The following is a 14,606-nucleotide window of genomic DNA, read 5'->3' on the forward strand; positions in this document are numbered from 1 at the left end:
GATTTGCTCACCTCAGTGATCTTCCCCACAGTCTGGGTCAACTCCTCCTGTGTTGGATCAGGAGTTGGGAGGTTTGGGGGGAACCCAGGCCCACCCTCTACTCCGGGTTCCAGCCCAGGGCCCTGTGGATTGCAGCTGTCTATAGTGCCTCCTGGAAAAGCTTCATGACAGCTACAACTCCCTGGGCTACGTCCCCATGGCCTCCTCCAAACACCTTCTTTATCCTCACCACAGGACCTTCCTCCTGGTGTCTGATAACGCTTGTACTCCTCAGTCCTCCAGCAGCACTCGCACTCACTCTCAGCTCCTTGCGCCTCTTGCTCCCAGCTCCTCACACGCACTTCCTCTCCTCTGGCTCCCTCCCGCCTGACTGGAGTGAGCTCCTTTTTAAACCCAGGTGCCCTGATTAGCCTGCCTTGATTGGCTGCAGGTGTTCTAATCAGCCTGTCGGCCTTAATTGGTTCTAGCAGGTTCCTGATTACTCTAGTGCAGCCCCTGCTCTGGTCACTCAGGGAACAGAAAACTCCTCATCCAGTGACCAGCATATTTGCCCACTACCAGATTCCTCTACCCCACTGGTTTGGGTCTGTCACAGTACAAACACCCCCACTTAGTATTAAAAATCATCCTTTCCTCCACCACTATTCTGGAGACTGGATAGATGCCTCTGACAGTCTATTGAGTGGTCAGAGGCTGTCAGCTGGCCACTCTGCCCCTCAGGGGTCTCTTCTGGAGACTGATCTGGGGTAGACTTACTGGTCTAGGAACATTTTGAAAATGCATCCCTTCTATCATCAAACTCCATCTATTTCAGTCTTCTGGCCACTTGTTATTTCAGGGGTACATTTCATAGCTGTGCCGGATGAGTTATGAACACAAACACCATTATTTGTAATGCGGATTTATGCACCAGAGTGCTACACGTTGTTTTACACTTAAAACTTTGTACTTAAAATCTTTTTTTTTTTTTTTTTGGCTACGTTTCTGAAGTGGGCTAAGCTAAAAAATCCAATCCCAGAACTCCTTATCTCTAGAATATGAATCACTGTATAAATCCACATAATGATTTCTGAATGACACGGGTAGTGATTGTAATATGCTTCTGATTTTAAGTGAAGGCTAGATTCTTATGCCAATAGCTACTGTACAAGTTTCCAGAGAAAGATTTATTTCATGGCTACATAGCTTATCTTGAAACGTTACCAGTCCCTAACGAAATACCAGAGGCAAAATTTACTCCAGGGTATATGCCAGCCGGGGCTGGTATAGAGCCGGGGGAGGGCATGTCCAGCTGGCAGTGTGCAAGGTGACTGCAACCTCACACTTCACATTGTGACTAAGCGCATCCCAAACACAGGGTGTGACTCTGGCTAGAGATGGCTATGGTTACACCGATAGGGGATACTGCTGACTCGGTGTTTATCTGCTGCAGCAGGGTTATAATTTGTTTCTATTTACATATATAGATTTTCAAAGAGGACTCAGCCAGCCTCTAATTTGGGAGCCAGCCAATCTGAGCTCAGAATTCATTGCTGGAACAAAACTGCAGGTACAAAATTAGAGCATAGGCACAATGACCTTTACAAATATGCCCACAAATCAGGTATTTTGTTGTTAGGCATTCTATCATTTGCACCTACATTTGATTGCAGGTGCAAAACTAGGCTTTTTAAAAAACCATGGCCCTTAATGCTGTAGGCAATACTCACCCTAGTGGAAATTCCATTTTAAACTGGGCGTTACTGGTTCCAGTTTGCAACTAGATTTTGGAACAGGCCAACAGTCCTATTGGAGCACTTTCCCCTGGGCTTACTGGTGCTCCAGAAGAGAGAAATGCAGAAACCCATACAGACCATTTGAAAGATTCAAATGGAATCACTAGAATTTCTGCAGACTTTTAGCCCTTTCTAACTTCCTATTTTTGCATAACTGATTTGTTTTTAATCTGAAATATATTGCCAGTCAACAGCATTTGGAAATAAAATGGAGAATTTGGACCAAATTATGGCTGCTCCTGCACACACAACTGTGGGAGCATAAACAGAAACAAGACACACATTTCCACCCCACACACATGCAAGAGGCAGCTATAATGAGGTTGGTTTTTGCTGTCTGAATGTAAGGATGAGTGCTGCTAGCATTGTCACTATTATTGCATCCTTCAAAAGCGCTAGGACTCCTGCCCTGCGCTACACCATCTAACATCTGGTGAACTTTACTGCAGGGGAGCACGCCCTTTTGTACAATGTATGGTCCTCCCGAGAGCTCTGGAGTTATTATGTACCAAGAAGGACTGTTAGCATTGTCAGCAGCATCAGCCAGGGTGTGGATGGGCAGGGTAATGCCCCATATCTATTCTAGAAACGTTGGCAACCTGGGCCTATCAGTGAGGTAATATACACTGTACCCTTACACTGGGCGTATGCAGCTGCTGCTCTCTTGGCTTCCACACTAGGGAAAAGGTTGAGTTTAGGTAAGGATTAGGTAACACAAACCAGCTAAGCCCAATTTGCGCTCTTTCTGTAGTGTAGTTACAGGACAACCACTTAAGGTCAATTTTAGCAATCTGAGTTATAGCCTTTCCTAGTCTTGACAAGGCCAGTGTTTGCTACCCCTGCGCTCAAGGAGACATTCTGTCTGCCTCTGTCCTGCACACACTGAATGCCTCTAGCCACTAGTGCTGGTTCATTGCTGTGGCCCTCCACACTCCCTCCTTGTGTCAGTGGTTTCTAAAGCTACAACACAGCCCTTAGTCTAGTCGTACCCTTAAAGACATAATATATTACATGGTGTCCAGTGATCACGCAGTACTTAATGTGCCTGCAAGAAATATTTATTCTGTGTCCAGTTCCAACTGGCTGTGCATAACAAGAACGTCATGGCGTCCTGCCCTGTCTGCCTGCCTGGGAAGCCCACGGCTTAAAGACACAGTCCCCAATCCCACATACTACATCATTGTTTCTCAAACACTTCCTCATATTGACTAGCACACTATAGATTAGAGTTTATTTGAGAAATGTAAATATATTAGCTCAAAGCTTAGATAAAACATTCCTAAGTTTATATAGCCACGCTTTTGCTGCCCCAAGCTTTTTCTGGTCCCAACAGTCACATTTTGAGGTACAAATGGCCTGTTTAAGATATTGCCTTTAACTAACTGATTTGTCTCTGTAGAAACTTAGAAGGTGGTTTCAGGCCTCTTAGAAAATGTGAGTCTTGATAAGCAAAGCGAACACCACATGTTACAGTCATGGCAACCTTCACACTCTCAAGCATGTAAGAAGATTTTGGCCATTTCTTCCCCCCCGGCCCGTATTAAATGATGACCCCGAGTGTGCATTTTCCATTTGCAGGTAACAGGAGTATGAGGTAACATGTCCATGCTCTGCTTTGTTTAAATCATAATAAAAAGTTAATTTTAAAAGAAGTCTTCCTTAATGCTACAAACATAAAAATAACTGCAGCTTGTCCAAGTTTAACATAGCGGATTCTGTTTCCAGCTATAATAAATACAAAGCTCCAGCACTCCTCCTAAGTTATTACAAGCTTAATCTAATAATCACAAAGAAGCTATTATTATACTATTAGAGAAACATCTGTCAACTGTGTTTATAGTTTTTAAGAAACTATGAGATAATGAGATGCTATGCTTTGTGCTCAGACAATTGCCCTGTAGATTATGTCTATGTCCTACAAATCCTGCCATTATTGAAGCACAAAGCACAGCTTTACTTTTTATCAGTCTTATAAAACATCAACCAGATTTTCATTCAGAAATAATGCTTTTTTGGGGAGAAACACTTTCTTATGTGACATCATAACATTCCACACATAAAACAGAGATGGAAGTTTATGGTAACATGATGCACATTTTAAAAGCAGTAGTTGGCTATTTCAGAGGCCTGGTAGGAGAGCTAGGCAGAGTGAGAGACAGAAACGAAAAATGTAAAATAACCTGCTATTTTGTTATAAATTGTTGTGCTGCTTTTCCTAAATCCTTTAATAAAAATAGCAATTGTATTTCATGTTTGCAGTTATCTGCAAAAAAATCACTCTTAATTGCTCTTATGGCTTTGTGTTTTAGTTTAGCCTGGTTCACATTTTATTACAGAAGACTAATGGGGCATAGGCTCCCAGTAGAGGTTATTTTAGACCTTGGTCCCGCCAGCAATAAAAAGAGTATAAAAATAGTTAAAGAGGAAAAATAAAAATTAAAAACTATAGCCATGCTTTCAGATTTACAGTTATCATAAAATGAGTCATAAACTTTTGCTTTCATTCCAAAGCTTGTGTGTTAAGAACATGCTGAATCTCTTGCTATTTTAACGGCATATGTTCACGTGTAAAACCGTTTTGTTTTCTTCATTTTATGTAGCGTCTTGATTAGCTATCTGTAACTTCTTTTAATTTATTATTATTTCATTAAATATCTGAGCTAATCAGAGTGCAGAGGTGATAAGACAAAGAACACATTACGCAGTAATAATAACTTAATGGAGTTTCTTGTTAATGAGGTAATAACATGCAGCCTTCAGCCTCCCGCCTCCAAGTTTATTTGGCCAGAGCTACTGTTATTATCATCTTATTAACAGGAAGAACCCTCAAGTTGTCATTAACTATGGGAATCTGAAGATCTACTGGGTTCATTTGTCAAGCTAGTCAAGGAATCCAATCATAAATCAGGACTGAGATCTTGTCCAATATCACAAGCTTAGCGGAATCAAGCCCACTTAGTATATGGACAGATGACATTTGACTTTGGTTTCTGGAGCAAGTGACTGGTGTTGGTGACTCAAAGAGAGGCACTGATGAAGGGCTTGTCTTCACTACGGGGGTAAGTTGACCTAAGTTACACTACTCTAGCTACATGAATAACGTAGCTGGAGTTGACGTAGCCTAGCTCGACTTACCATGGTGTTTTTACTGAGCTGAGTCAATGGGAGACGCTTAATCTTCCAAGGGAACCGGAGTACCAGGGTGGATTGGCGAGCACTCTGCCGTCGATTGCAGCAGTGTCGATCTCCCGGAAGTGAAGAGCAGCCTTAGTGTGATGGGGGGTTGTTCTGCTGGAGGTAACATCTTTTGGATGAGATGTAAGGCTGATGCCCTGATAATCTGTAGCATCTAATACCTTGAAGCACTTTTTGCACCAGTAGCGGTACTGGCCCTGGGATCCTTGCAAAGTTCCAGCTTGTCCATTGCATTCTGCCTACAAACATCCCCTCTGCAGTTGGAGTTGATCACTATTCTTCTTCACTGCCTGCCATAACTGTTGTGCAGAGAATGCACAACTAATTAACTAATGTGTCAGAGAAGCCCATTTTATTGCAAGTCTCTGATAGTTGGTGTTTTTCTGAAATCCCCAGCTCCTGAAGTCATGTTATGATATGAAAATCTCAGTCTACATTTTAAAAAAAGTAAATGCACACAGCTGCTGAGAAAAGCAACCTAAGTGTAAGACTCAAAAACCAGAAGTCAAATAAAAAGAACCACTATTTTTTTAAATAAAACTCATGATTTTAAAGGTAAACTCACTCATGATTTCTGAACATCTGGGGCTGGCAATACTGTTTGTATGCTGTAAACTGCTGTCAGACTTCCATTCACATTAGTAGTTGGGCCTTATCTCCAATCAGCCAGCACAAGTCTGTAGGTCCAAAAAGTTGCAGAAATTACACATTACTGCTGCCATGCTAGGCAATATAGAAGAGTGAGGGAACAGAACTCCGCAACTGCATTTCGTGCCCTCAGATCAGTTACACATGAAAGCATACAGAATGGATCTACCAAAGACCATTAAGTGCTTGATCAGTCAAATGAAAGATTCCCATTTACTCCAGTGGGCTTTGGATCAGGCCAGCGACAACAGCTGTGGCCAGTAGAATCAAAACCCTTTGTATGTGGACTGTGTCTGCTAGTTCCTCTGTGCCACGTTTTAGTGTCCACAGCTCAGCTAGATGGACACCTTACCCCGATACATCATGCTGAGAGTAAAAACTTTTATTCTCCAGTTCTGTGACATCCACTTGCATTTTCCTATAACCAGAGCCTGCATCCTGGGGCTTTGCACTATTTTTCAGGATGAGGATTCATAGAGCTTTGAGATCCTTCAGGATGAAAGCAGCCACAAAAATGTGCATCATCTGAATTAGTTTTGTGCGATTATTGCGATTTATCTAACTAGACTGCTCTATTTGCTACTGCATCAGAATTAATCTGAACCAATATTCTTCACGTCAGAAACATTCTCATCTGGTGGGTGTATGTACAGTGAACGCTCTATAAAGGAAGACATTTCATTATGTATGACAACGGGCAATTTGACTAACTTTCAGAATGGTGTGCATGCATATATGTATTAGAAATCCATAAAAAGATCAGATACAACAGTATTCTTAGAAGACAAACAGCCAGCATGTCACTTTATTTTTAATTCCCCACCACCCTCTGATGCTGCAAACTGTTTTAAATAGAAACATCTTGAGCTGGTTTACATTAGTCCCCAGCAGGCACATTTGTAAAGATAAAAAGAACAAGGATGTTTTCCCTTCCTCCATATTGTGGTAGTTATTTGGGGAGTGGGGGGGGCTAAGGAGGGGGGAGGAGAGGGAAGATGTTGGAGAGGGGATGGAATGTTTAGCTCAGCACTAAAGCCTGGTTTTGTAGAAAAGAGAACAAGAACAGTCAAGCAAAATAACTATGTTCCTACACTTAGGCTTAAATTTCCATGCCAAGTTGTCTTTTAAACTTCTGCTTCTCAAAGTTTTCCTTCTCCTAATCCTACTTGCTAAAAAAATTGTTTTGTTTTTTCATCCTCCAGCTTCTGGCAGCAAGTGGTATGTAAACATTCAGTAGCTCATCCGAACCCTATTTTATAAACTGAAATTGTTTTGTTCTAAGTGTTTGACTTACTTTAACTAAATCTGAGGATTTACCTACTGAAGCTCGAGCAGTTCCCTTTCAACTCTGAATGAGGGAAGAATTATGAGACTGGAGTTATTCAATGAGAGCTATCTGTCCTGGCACTTAATCAAAGGGATTAGGATTTGGAAAGAAAAGCCTACAGGTGATCCTCCAGGAAGCATACCAAGCAGTTATCAAAAACATACAAGTTCAAAGCAGCTCAATTTTCATATGTTACAAGTATTTGGATGAAGCCCCAGGCTTGTTTCTAGGTAAAGAACTGTGTTAAAGCTGTTTGTACTTGCATACTTAATAGACAAGGGAATGAAATAGCACGTGGTGAAGCAGTACTAGGTCCATCTAACCCTGATGTAACACAATAAATCAATCTTGTTCTGTCAGTGAAATATGATCTGATACTATGTCCAGGTTTCACAGGCTCTTTCCTGACTTTGGCAGCTATAACAGATACTCATTTACCTCATCAACAAAGAGAGCTGTCATAACACAAATGCAAAGATGTTAAATGCTACATAAGCATTTTAATAACTGTGATTAATCATGTAGCTGGGTTCTTTCCCCCCTTGCCCTACCACACCATCCTAAAACATGTCTAACAGCTTTAGTTATAACACAAAAGTTAAAAGAAAAATGCAAAAAATGTGTTAAAATGTAAAGGGTGTGGCTTAACTGATCAAAAGCTACAACAATCCAAGTTAAGGCTGAAACTTTAACCCACCTCAGTGCACCACAGTGACTTTATTTACCACAAGTGTTGCAATACCTAAGCACAAAAGGACAAGTTATGGACAATATGCACTATGTTCCATTCTGTTGCCAAGAGCGGAAGGGAGCAATTGAGCAGTAACTGGAAAAATTATGTTGAAATGGGAAACAGTTTGGAAGGCAAAGTAGGTAAGATTTATGCTTGCCATCAGCATGTTGCTAACAGTAGCTTTATCTACCAACTCTGTGCAAGCCATTCTGTGGGCAGGGGTAGGAAGTAGCCACTGTATACAGCATGCTTCTACCTAAAGCCAGTGTAAATCATATGGCCAGTTGCAATGTAACTTAATACTGAGTTATCCTTAATATAATTTGCCAACCTATTCTGTGACTACCATCAGAGAGGTCACAGAGAACTAACACACACTGATAAGCAGTGGTAGCACAGAAACTGAGTGATGCTTCCAGTGCCAAGCATGTAGCTTTGTGCTACACACAGATGGTTAAGACCCAAAGATTTTAAAAATACATAGCCACCAATCTTATTCTAACACAAGAGCTAGAGGCCAATTGGTCTGCCTCTGCCTGCATGAGAGGAGCATGCCATGGATCTCCACAAATGGAAAAGCACTGGATCATTCAAGGTGTGTGTTTTTTCCCCCCGGCACGCATTTCTATGCAGGAAGGTCAGGCTACAACCCAGCGTCTCAGCTTTCAATCCCTTCCTTACATTATTTTAATAAACTTTTCTGTATTTCATTCTCTCTGCATTATAATGTTGATTATTTAAAAAAAAAAGATAAAAGAAAAGTGTCTCATTGGATTACATGGGAATTGCTTCAATACGTCTTAATGGCTCTCAAGGAGTCCCCGTATTATAAACTCCTGAAATACAAACTTTGTATAGCAGGGCTACCAGGCACCACTGTAATGAGAAACAATCCCATAAAACTGACCTTTTGTGGCCTCCTCTTGCCCTTGCATTCAGTGGAGAATTTAAGCAATCTTCAGGGGCAACCCTTGTAGTCCTCACTCAGTCAAAACTCCCAATGAAGGGCAGCAAGATTTGGCCCTAGACTATTGAATAATGAAATAATGGGGGAAAACTCAAATTTAGATTCTGCCCCTGCAGCTCCATGAGATGGGCACAAGCATGTGCCTGTATGCAGCCTCACTTACTTACACACGCAGCTGCAGGATTGCAAAAGGAAGAAATACAAGAAAAAAGCTTCCTTTAAAATTATTCTCTGAATAGGCAGAGAGTTGAATACTGACATGTACAGAAACAATAGCAAGTTATTAAAGTATTCACTTGTTCCATGTAGAAGAAATTATGTGAGTTTACATTCAAAATACATGAAATAAACAAATAAATCAGAGTTGCCTTATCTTACTAATGCAGGTTTCAGAGTATTATTTACCAGTATGAAGTGCAGTGTAATATATTATTGAATAAACATCTTAACTGTTAGCATTTTTAGGCCGTTGTTAATTTGTTCCAAACAGATAAACTGGATATTCCAGAGACAGATAAAGGGACCTGTCCTACAAGATACCGAGCATCTTCAGTGAGCTGCCGAGTGACCATAGCCCCATTGTGCTTGGCATTGTATCCACACATAGTAAGACACAGTCCTAAAGCGCTTACAATCTAAATAGAAAAGTCAGATGAAGGATGGAAGAAATGAAATATTATCCTGGTTGTACAGATGAAGAACTGAGTCACACAGAGATTTAGTGATTCCCCAAGGTCACAGAGGAAGTCTGTGGCAGAGTGGGGAACTGAACACAGAACTTGTGTGTCCCTGTCCATGACATAAAATGCAAGAACATCCTTCCTCATCTCCTTTAAAGTTAGTTGAGGGCAGTCAGTACCTTTTAACATCAGGACAATAGACAGAAAATTTTTAATAATTCAACTCACTAACAGCCAAATATTACTGTCATTTACACTGGTATAAATCCAGAGGGACTCTACAGACTTCAGTAGAATTACAGAGAATAGTATTTAGCTCATAAAGAGAAGGGTTATTAAGGATGATGAGTTTTGTAATTAATCATAACTAACTTCAATGGAGTGCCTCTGGATTTACACTAGTGTAGCTCAGAGCAACTAACTGTGCAACTAAATGATATACCAATCCTCTTATTTTAGTGTTTCACTTTGTCTCTCCCCTAAATATAGAGTGTTGTTACCATCACAAAATACATTTTGTGTATACTAATTTTGTGTTAAAAAAAAGATGTATCGCATGATTGGTACAATTTTGTTTTCGTATCTTTTTGCCAAAAAGAAAATATGGCTTTAATAGAAGTATACATCTGCGTGGTATTACATGCATGTAAAACAGATGCAAGCTAATTACATTTTCATTTAAATTGCTAAATAGCTACTTAAGTAAAAAGCTAAAATAACATACAAACAACAGTTACTATAATAACAAGTGTACTTAGAATTAAATGAAAAGGATCAAAGCTACGGCATACAAAATTTGAGCTGGTCTTTGAAAAAGATACAGTGACATTACAACGCTGTATTGATTTACTCAGTAATTTAATGTCTCTACAGCTCAGCCAGAAGACACATCTCAGTTTAGCAAAGACACATGGAGGAAAATCCATAAAGTTTATATGAAGACTTTGGGTTTCATGAAGATTAGATACACTGTAGTAGAGATTATGTAGCAAAATCCCAAATTGGAAATTAGAATAGCAATGCAATACAATCAGCTTGATTATAGTTTTAGGTAGGCCTCTCTGAGCTAGAATCAGGACTCAAGTCCTAAGAGTGAAATCAGAGCACAGTTTTTTTTATTTTTATCAGAGTCCAGTCTTTAAAAGAGTACTATATTCATTTCCATCTTTCACTATGCAAATGCTGTATGTCCAGTAAAACTAAATTTTATGGGTTTAATCCAAAATGCACTGAGCTCAATGGAAAGATTCCCTATTGACTTCATTGTGCTTTGTCTCATTCTCTTAGTTTGAAAGAAAAAAACCCGCTAACAAACACTGAGATTAAATTTACCACACAGGGCTAAGATATCAAAGGCTGGAAATGGTCACAAACACACATACACACATCCAGGACATGGCCAGAACCTTGCATTTGGATGCAGACTGGGTAACTGCACATGCAGTTGGGAATCTGAGAGCACAATGACAAGTTGGCCCGTGCAGATTCAAGGTTTTGCGATCACAAAAATACATGATTCTTTCCTAAGGGAAATGAAGGCATTTGGTGAAATCTTGCATTCATTTTTTTAAATTTCATGAATGTCACTTTAACATTGGTTACAATTAGGGCTGTCAACTAATCACAGTTAACTCACATGATTAACTAAAAAAAAACATGATTAAAAAAATTAATCGCGATTAATTGCAGTTTTAATCGCACTGTTAAACAATAGAATACCAATTGAAATTTATTAAATATTTTGGATGTTTTTCAACATTTTCATATATATTGTAGTCTGTGTGGTAATTGAAATCAAAGTGCATATTATTTATTACAAATATTTGCACTATAAAAATGATAAAAGAAATAGTATTTTTCAATTCACCTCATACAAATACTGTAGTGCAATCTCTTTGTCATAAAAGTGCAACTTACAAATGTAGATTTTTTGTGTGACATAACTGCACTAAAAAAAAACAACGTAAAACTACAAGTCCACTCAGTCCTATTTCTTGTTCAGCCAATCGCTAAGACAAACTTTTGTAGCCGGCATTGCAAGGTATTTACATGCCAGATATGCTAAATATTCATATTCCCCTTCATGCTTCGGCCACCATTCCAAAGGATATACTTCCATGCTGATGACGCTCATTAACAAAAATAATGCATTAATTAAATTTGTGACTGAACTCCTTCATTGTATGTCCCCTGCTATGTTTTACCAGCATTCTGCCATATATTTCATGTTACTGCAGTCTCGGGTGATGATGCAGCACATGGTGTTCATTTTAAGAACACTTTCACTGCACATCTGACAAAACGCAAAGAAGGTACCAATGTGAGATTTCTAAACATAGCTACAGCACTCAACCCAAGGTTTAAGAATCTGAAGTACCTTCCAAATTTAAGAGGAACAAGGTATGGAACATGCTTTCAGAAGTTTTAAAAAAGCAACACTCCGATGCGGAAACTACAGAACCTGAACCACCAAAAAAGAAAACCAACCTTCTGCTGGTGACATCTGACTCTGATAATGAAAATGAGCATGTGTTGGTCCGCACTGCTTTGGATTGTTATCGAGCAGAATCCGTCATCAGCATGGACGCAAGTCCCCTGAAATGGTGGTTGAAGCATGAAGGGACATATGAATCTTTAGTGCATCTGGCACATAAATATCTTGTGATGCCAGCTACAACAGTGCCATGAGAATGCCTGTTCTCCTTTCAAGTGACATTGTAAACAAGAAGCAGGAAAGCATTATCTCCTGCAATTGTAAACAAACTTGTTTGTCTGAGCAATTGGGTGAACAAGAAATAGGACTGAGTGGACTTGCACGCTCTAAAATTTTATATTGTTTTATTTTTGAATGCAGTTTTTTTTTGTACATAACTACATTTATAAGTTCAACTTTCATGGTAAAGAGATTGCATACAGTACATGTATAAGGTGAATTGAAAAAATACTATTTCTTTTGGGGGGGGTTTCAGTGCAAATACTTGTAATCAAAAATAAATATAAAGTGAGCACTGTACACTTTGTATTCTATGTTGTAATTGAAATCAATATATCTGAAAATGTAGAAAACATCCAAAATATTTAAATAAATGGTATACTATTATTTTTTAATCGTGCGATTAATCGCTATTAATTTTTTTAATCGCTTGACAGTCCTAGTTACAACATAGCTTTAAGAAAAGAGTAACAGGAATCTTCAATCTGCTGTGAATCCTCCTGCTTACTTTGCCCAAACACTTTTCTAGAACTGTTTGTTTGCTCACTCTTCTCTGGTATTTGTCTTTTGTTTACTTTTCTTTTTAAGTCACTGGCTGCTCTTATTGGAGGTGGAGAGAAGATGCTGAAATCTATAACCAGTATTATGAAGCAACTGATTTTGAATCTAAAGCCTAACTTAACTATCCATTCTCCATTACTGATCTCTAAATTAACTTTATGCTTGTTAGTTAATTACATTATTCATAAAATGTTGGAGGGGATTCATACAGCATGAGTTGGATGAAAGTTTTGATTAGATAAGATAGTCAGATCTTCTGCTTCAAGACTAATGAATATTGAAAAGAAAGTTTTTATTTGGACTATAATACATCTAACCATGAAAAAGATTATTTGTCAACTTCTTAGCAAAAATAAACTAAACATGATAATTGATCTCATTGTAGATAATAATGTATCTACAAGAATAAGAGTATATATTTTTAATTTTCTGTCATTAAAATTGAAGATACAAAAGAATTCTTGACCAGGAAAGACTATACAAGTACACACAAGGCCACACAATTTCTTGATCTCTTTAGTATTCATACCCTTCAAAAATGAAAAGGGTAAAAATTTCCATCTTTCAGATAAGACAAGACAAGATAGGTACTTGCGATCATTAAAAATCCACAGAATTTTCTAAAAAGGAGGCCAATTTTTATCCCACCATTTTAGCCAAGTTTTTATTCCGGTAATTAGAGTTTGCCTACTTAAATTCCCACAGGAGTTTCAATGGATAGTCTTGGAGTATTTTTATTTCCATCCTAAAAAGTTGTGTAGGGAGGCTGTGTGCTATTGAGCATTTGCTAGGTTTCGCCCAAGAGGTGACTACATTTTTGCTCTGGGAATTATGTGGGGTGTTCCTAAAGCACTTCAGGATGAAAGGCACTCTGGGTAAATACCTTGCTCAGTTGAAGTCAATGGAAAATTCCCATTGTACCTTGTGAGTGCAATATTATTTCATATCTGAATAGAAATGCATTGTGTGTAGCAGCACGCAAATGAGCGCACAAGCATCCCGCCTCATTTAGAATTGCCATCTCCAGTGCTGACACAGCACCAAACTTTTAAAATATCCAGCATGTTGTTCCAGTTCATTGTAATCAAGGTTTGAGAGACTAACTGAAAGAGTGTGCTGTGCAGGTGTGTGCAATGGACAATGTGCAGGAAAGATACCGCCATGTGCATGTGTGGGCATGTGTTGAACCCCTTCATACCTGTAGAAATGCTTTACTTTGTCACCTATGTTTCTGTTTCATTGGTAAGTTTTCTGCATGACTCTTTACAACATTTGCTGAGCTGATCAGAATGGCTTTGTAAGAACTTGTGAAAGCTTATGAGTTTGTAGCAATTATTTTTATACTACAAAAGGATTATAACAGTTATTGAATAATTGTTCAGAATAATACTGAAGCAAACATTCAGATTCAACTGCCACCTCTAATACCTAGAGGCCATTCGTTAGCGGCGTTAGTTCATTAACTAAACTTCACACTCTTTGGAAAAGTTTCAGAGTAGCAGCCGTGTTAGTCCGTATCCTCAAAAAGAACAGGAGTACTTGTGGCACCTTAGAGACTAACAAATTTATTTGAGCATAAGCTTTCGTGGGCTACAGCCCACTTCATCAGATGCATGTAGTGGAAAATACAGTAGGAAGATATATATATATACACAGAGAACATGAAACAATGGGTGTTACCATACACACTCTAACGAGAGTGATCAGTTAAGGTGAGCTATTACCAGCAGGAGAGAAAAAGAACTGCTTGTAGTGGTAATGAAAATGGCCCATTTCCAGCAATTGACAAGGAAATGTAAGGAACTGGGGGCGGGGAAATAAGCTCAAATAAATTTGTTAGTTTTATGCTCAAATAAATTTGTTAGTCTCTAAGGTACCACAAGTACTCCTACTCTGCAAACACATCAGCGAAAGAGTGGACACCCCATAGTTACTCCACTCAAAAGGCAGGAAGAAAAAGGACAATGGAATCAACTATTTACTTATGCCTCTTCCATCCAGAATCCC

At 39.0% G+C, this 14,606-nt stretch overlaps 1 protein-coding gene across 6 annotated transcripts in view; it reads right to left on the reverse strand.

The window, feature by feature from the left end:
- FTO (FTO alpha-ketoglutarate dependent dioxygenase) overlaps nt 1-14,606 on the reverse strand; it is a 332,160-nt gene that overhangs the window by 101,541 nt on the left and 216,013 nt on the right. Inside the window, exon 10 of one of the 6 annotated variants that reach the window (XM_039502940.1) lies at nt 5,564-5,647. The exons of 4 other annotated variants lie outside the window; for them this stretch is intronic. In XM_039502940.1, coding sequence (XP_039358874.1) covers nt 5,623-5,647 — 25 coding nt within the window. In that variant the 3' untranslated portion in view covers nt 5,564-5,622. Of the gene's footprint in view, nt 1-5,563; nt 5,648-8,623; nt 8,707-14,606 lie in introns of those variants that run through there. One more of the 6 variants, XM_039502938.1, reaches the window with a different exon arrangement.

Source organism: Mauremys reevesii, linkage group 16 (genome assembly GCF_016161935.1).
Source record: "Mauremys reevesii isolate NIE-2019 linkage group 16, ASM1616193v1, whole genome shotgun sequence".
Lineage (NCBI taxonomy): Eukaryota > Metazoa > Chordata > Testudines > Geoemydidae > Mauremys > Mauremys reevesii.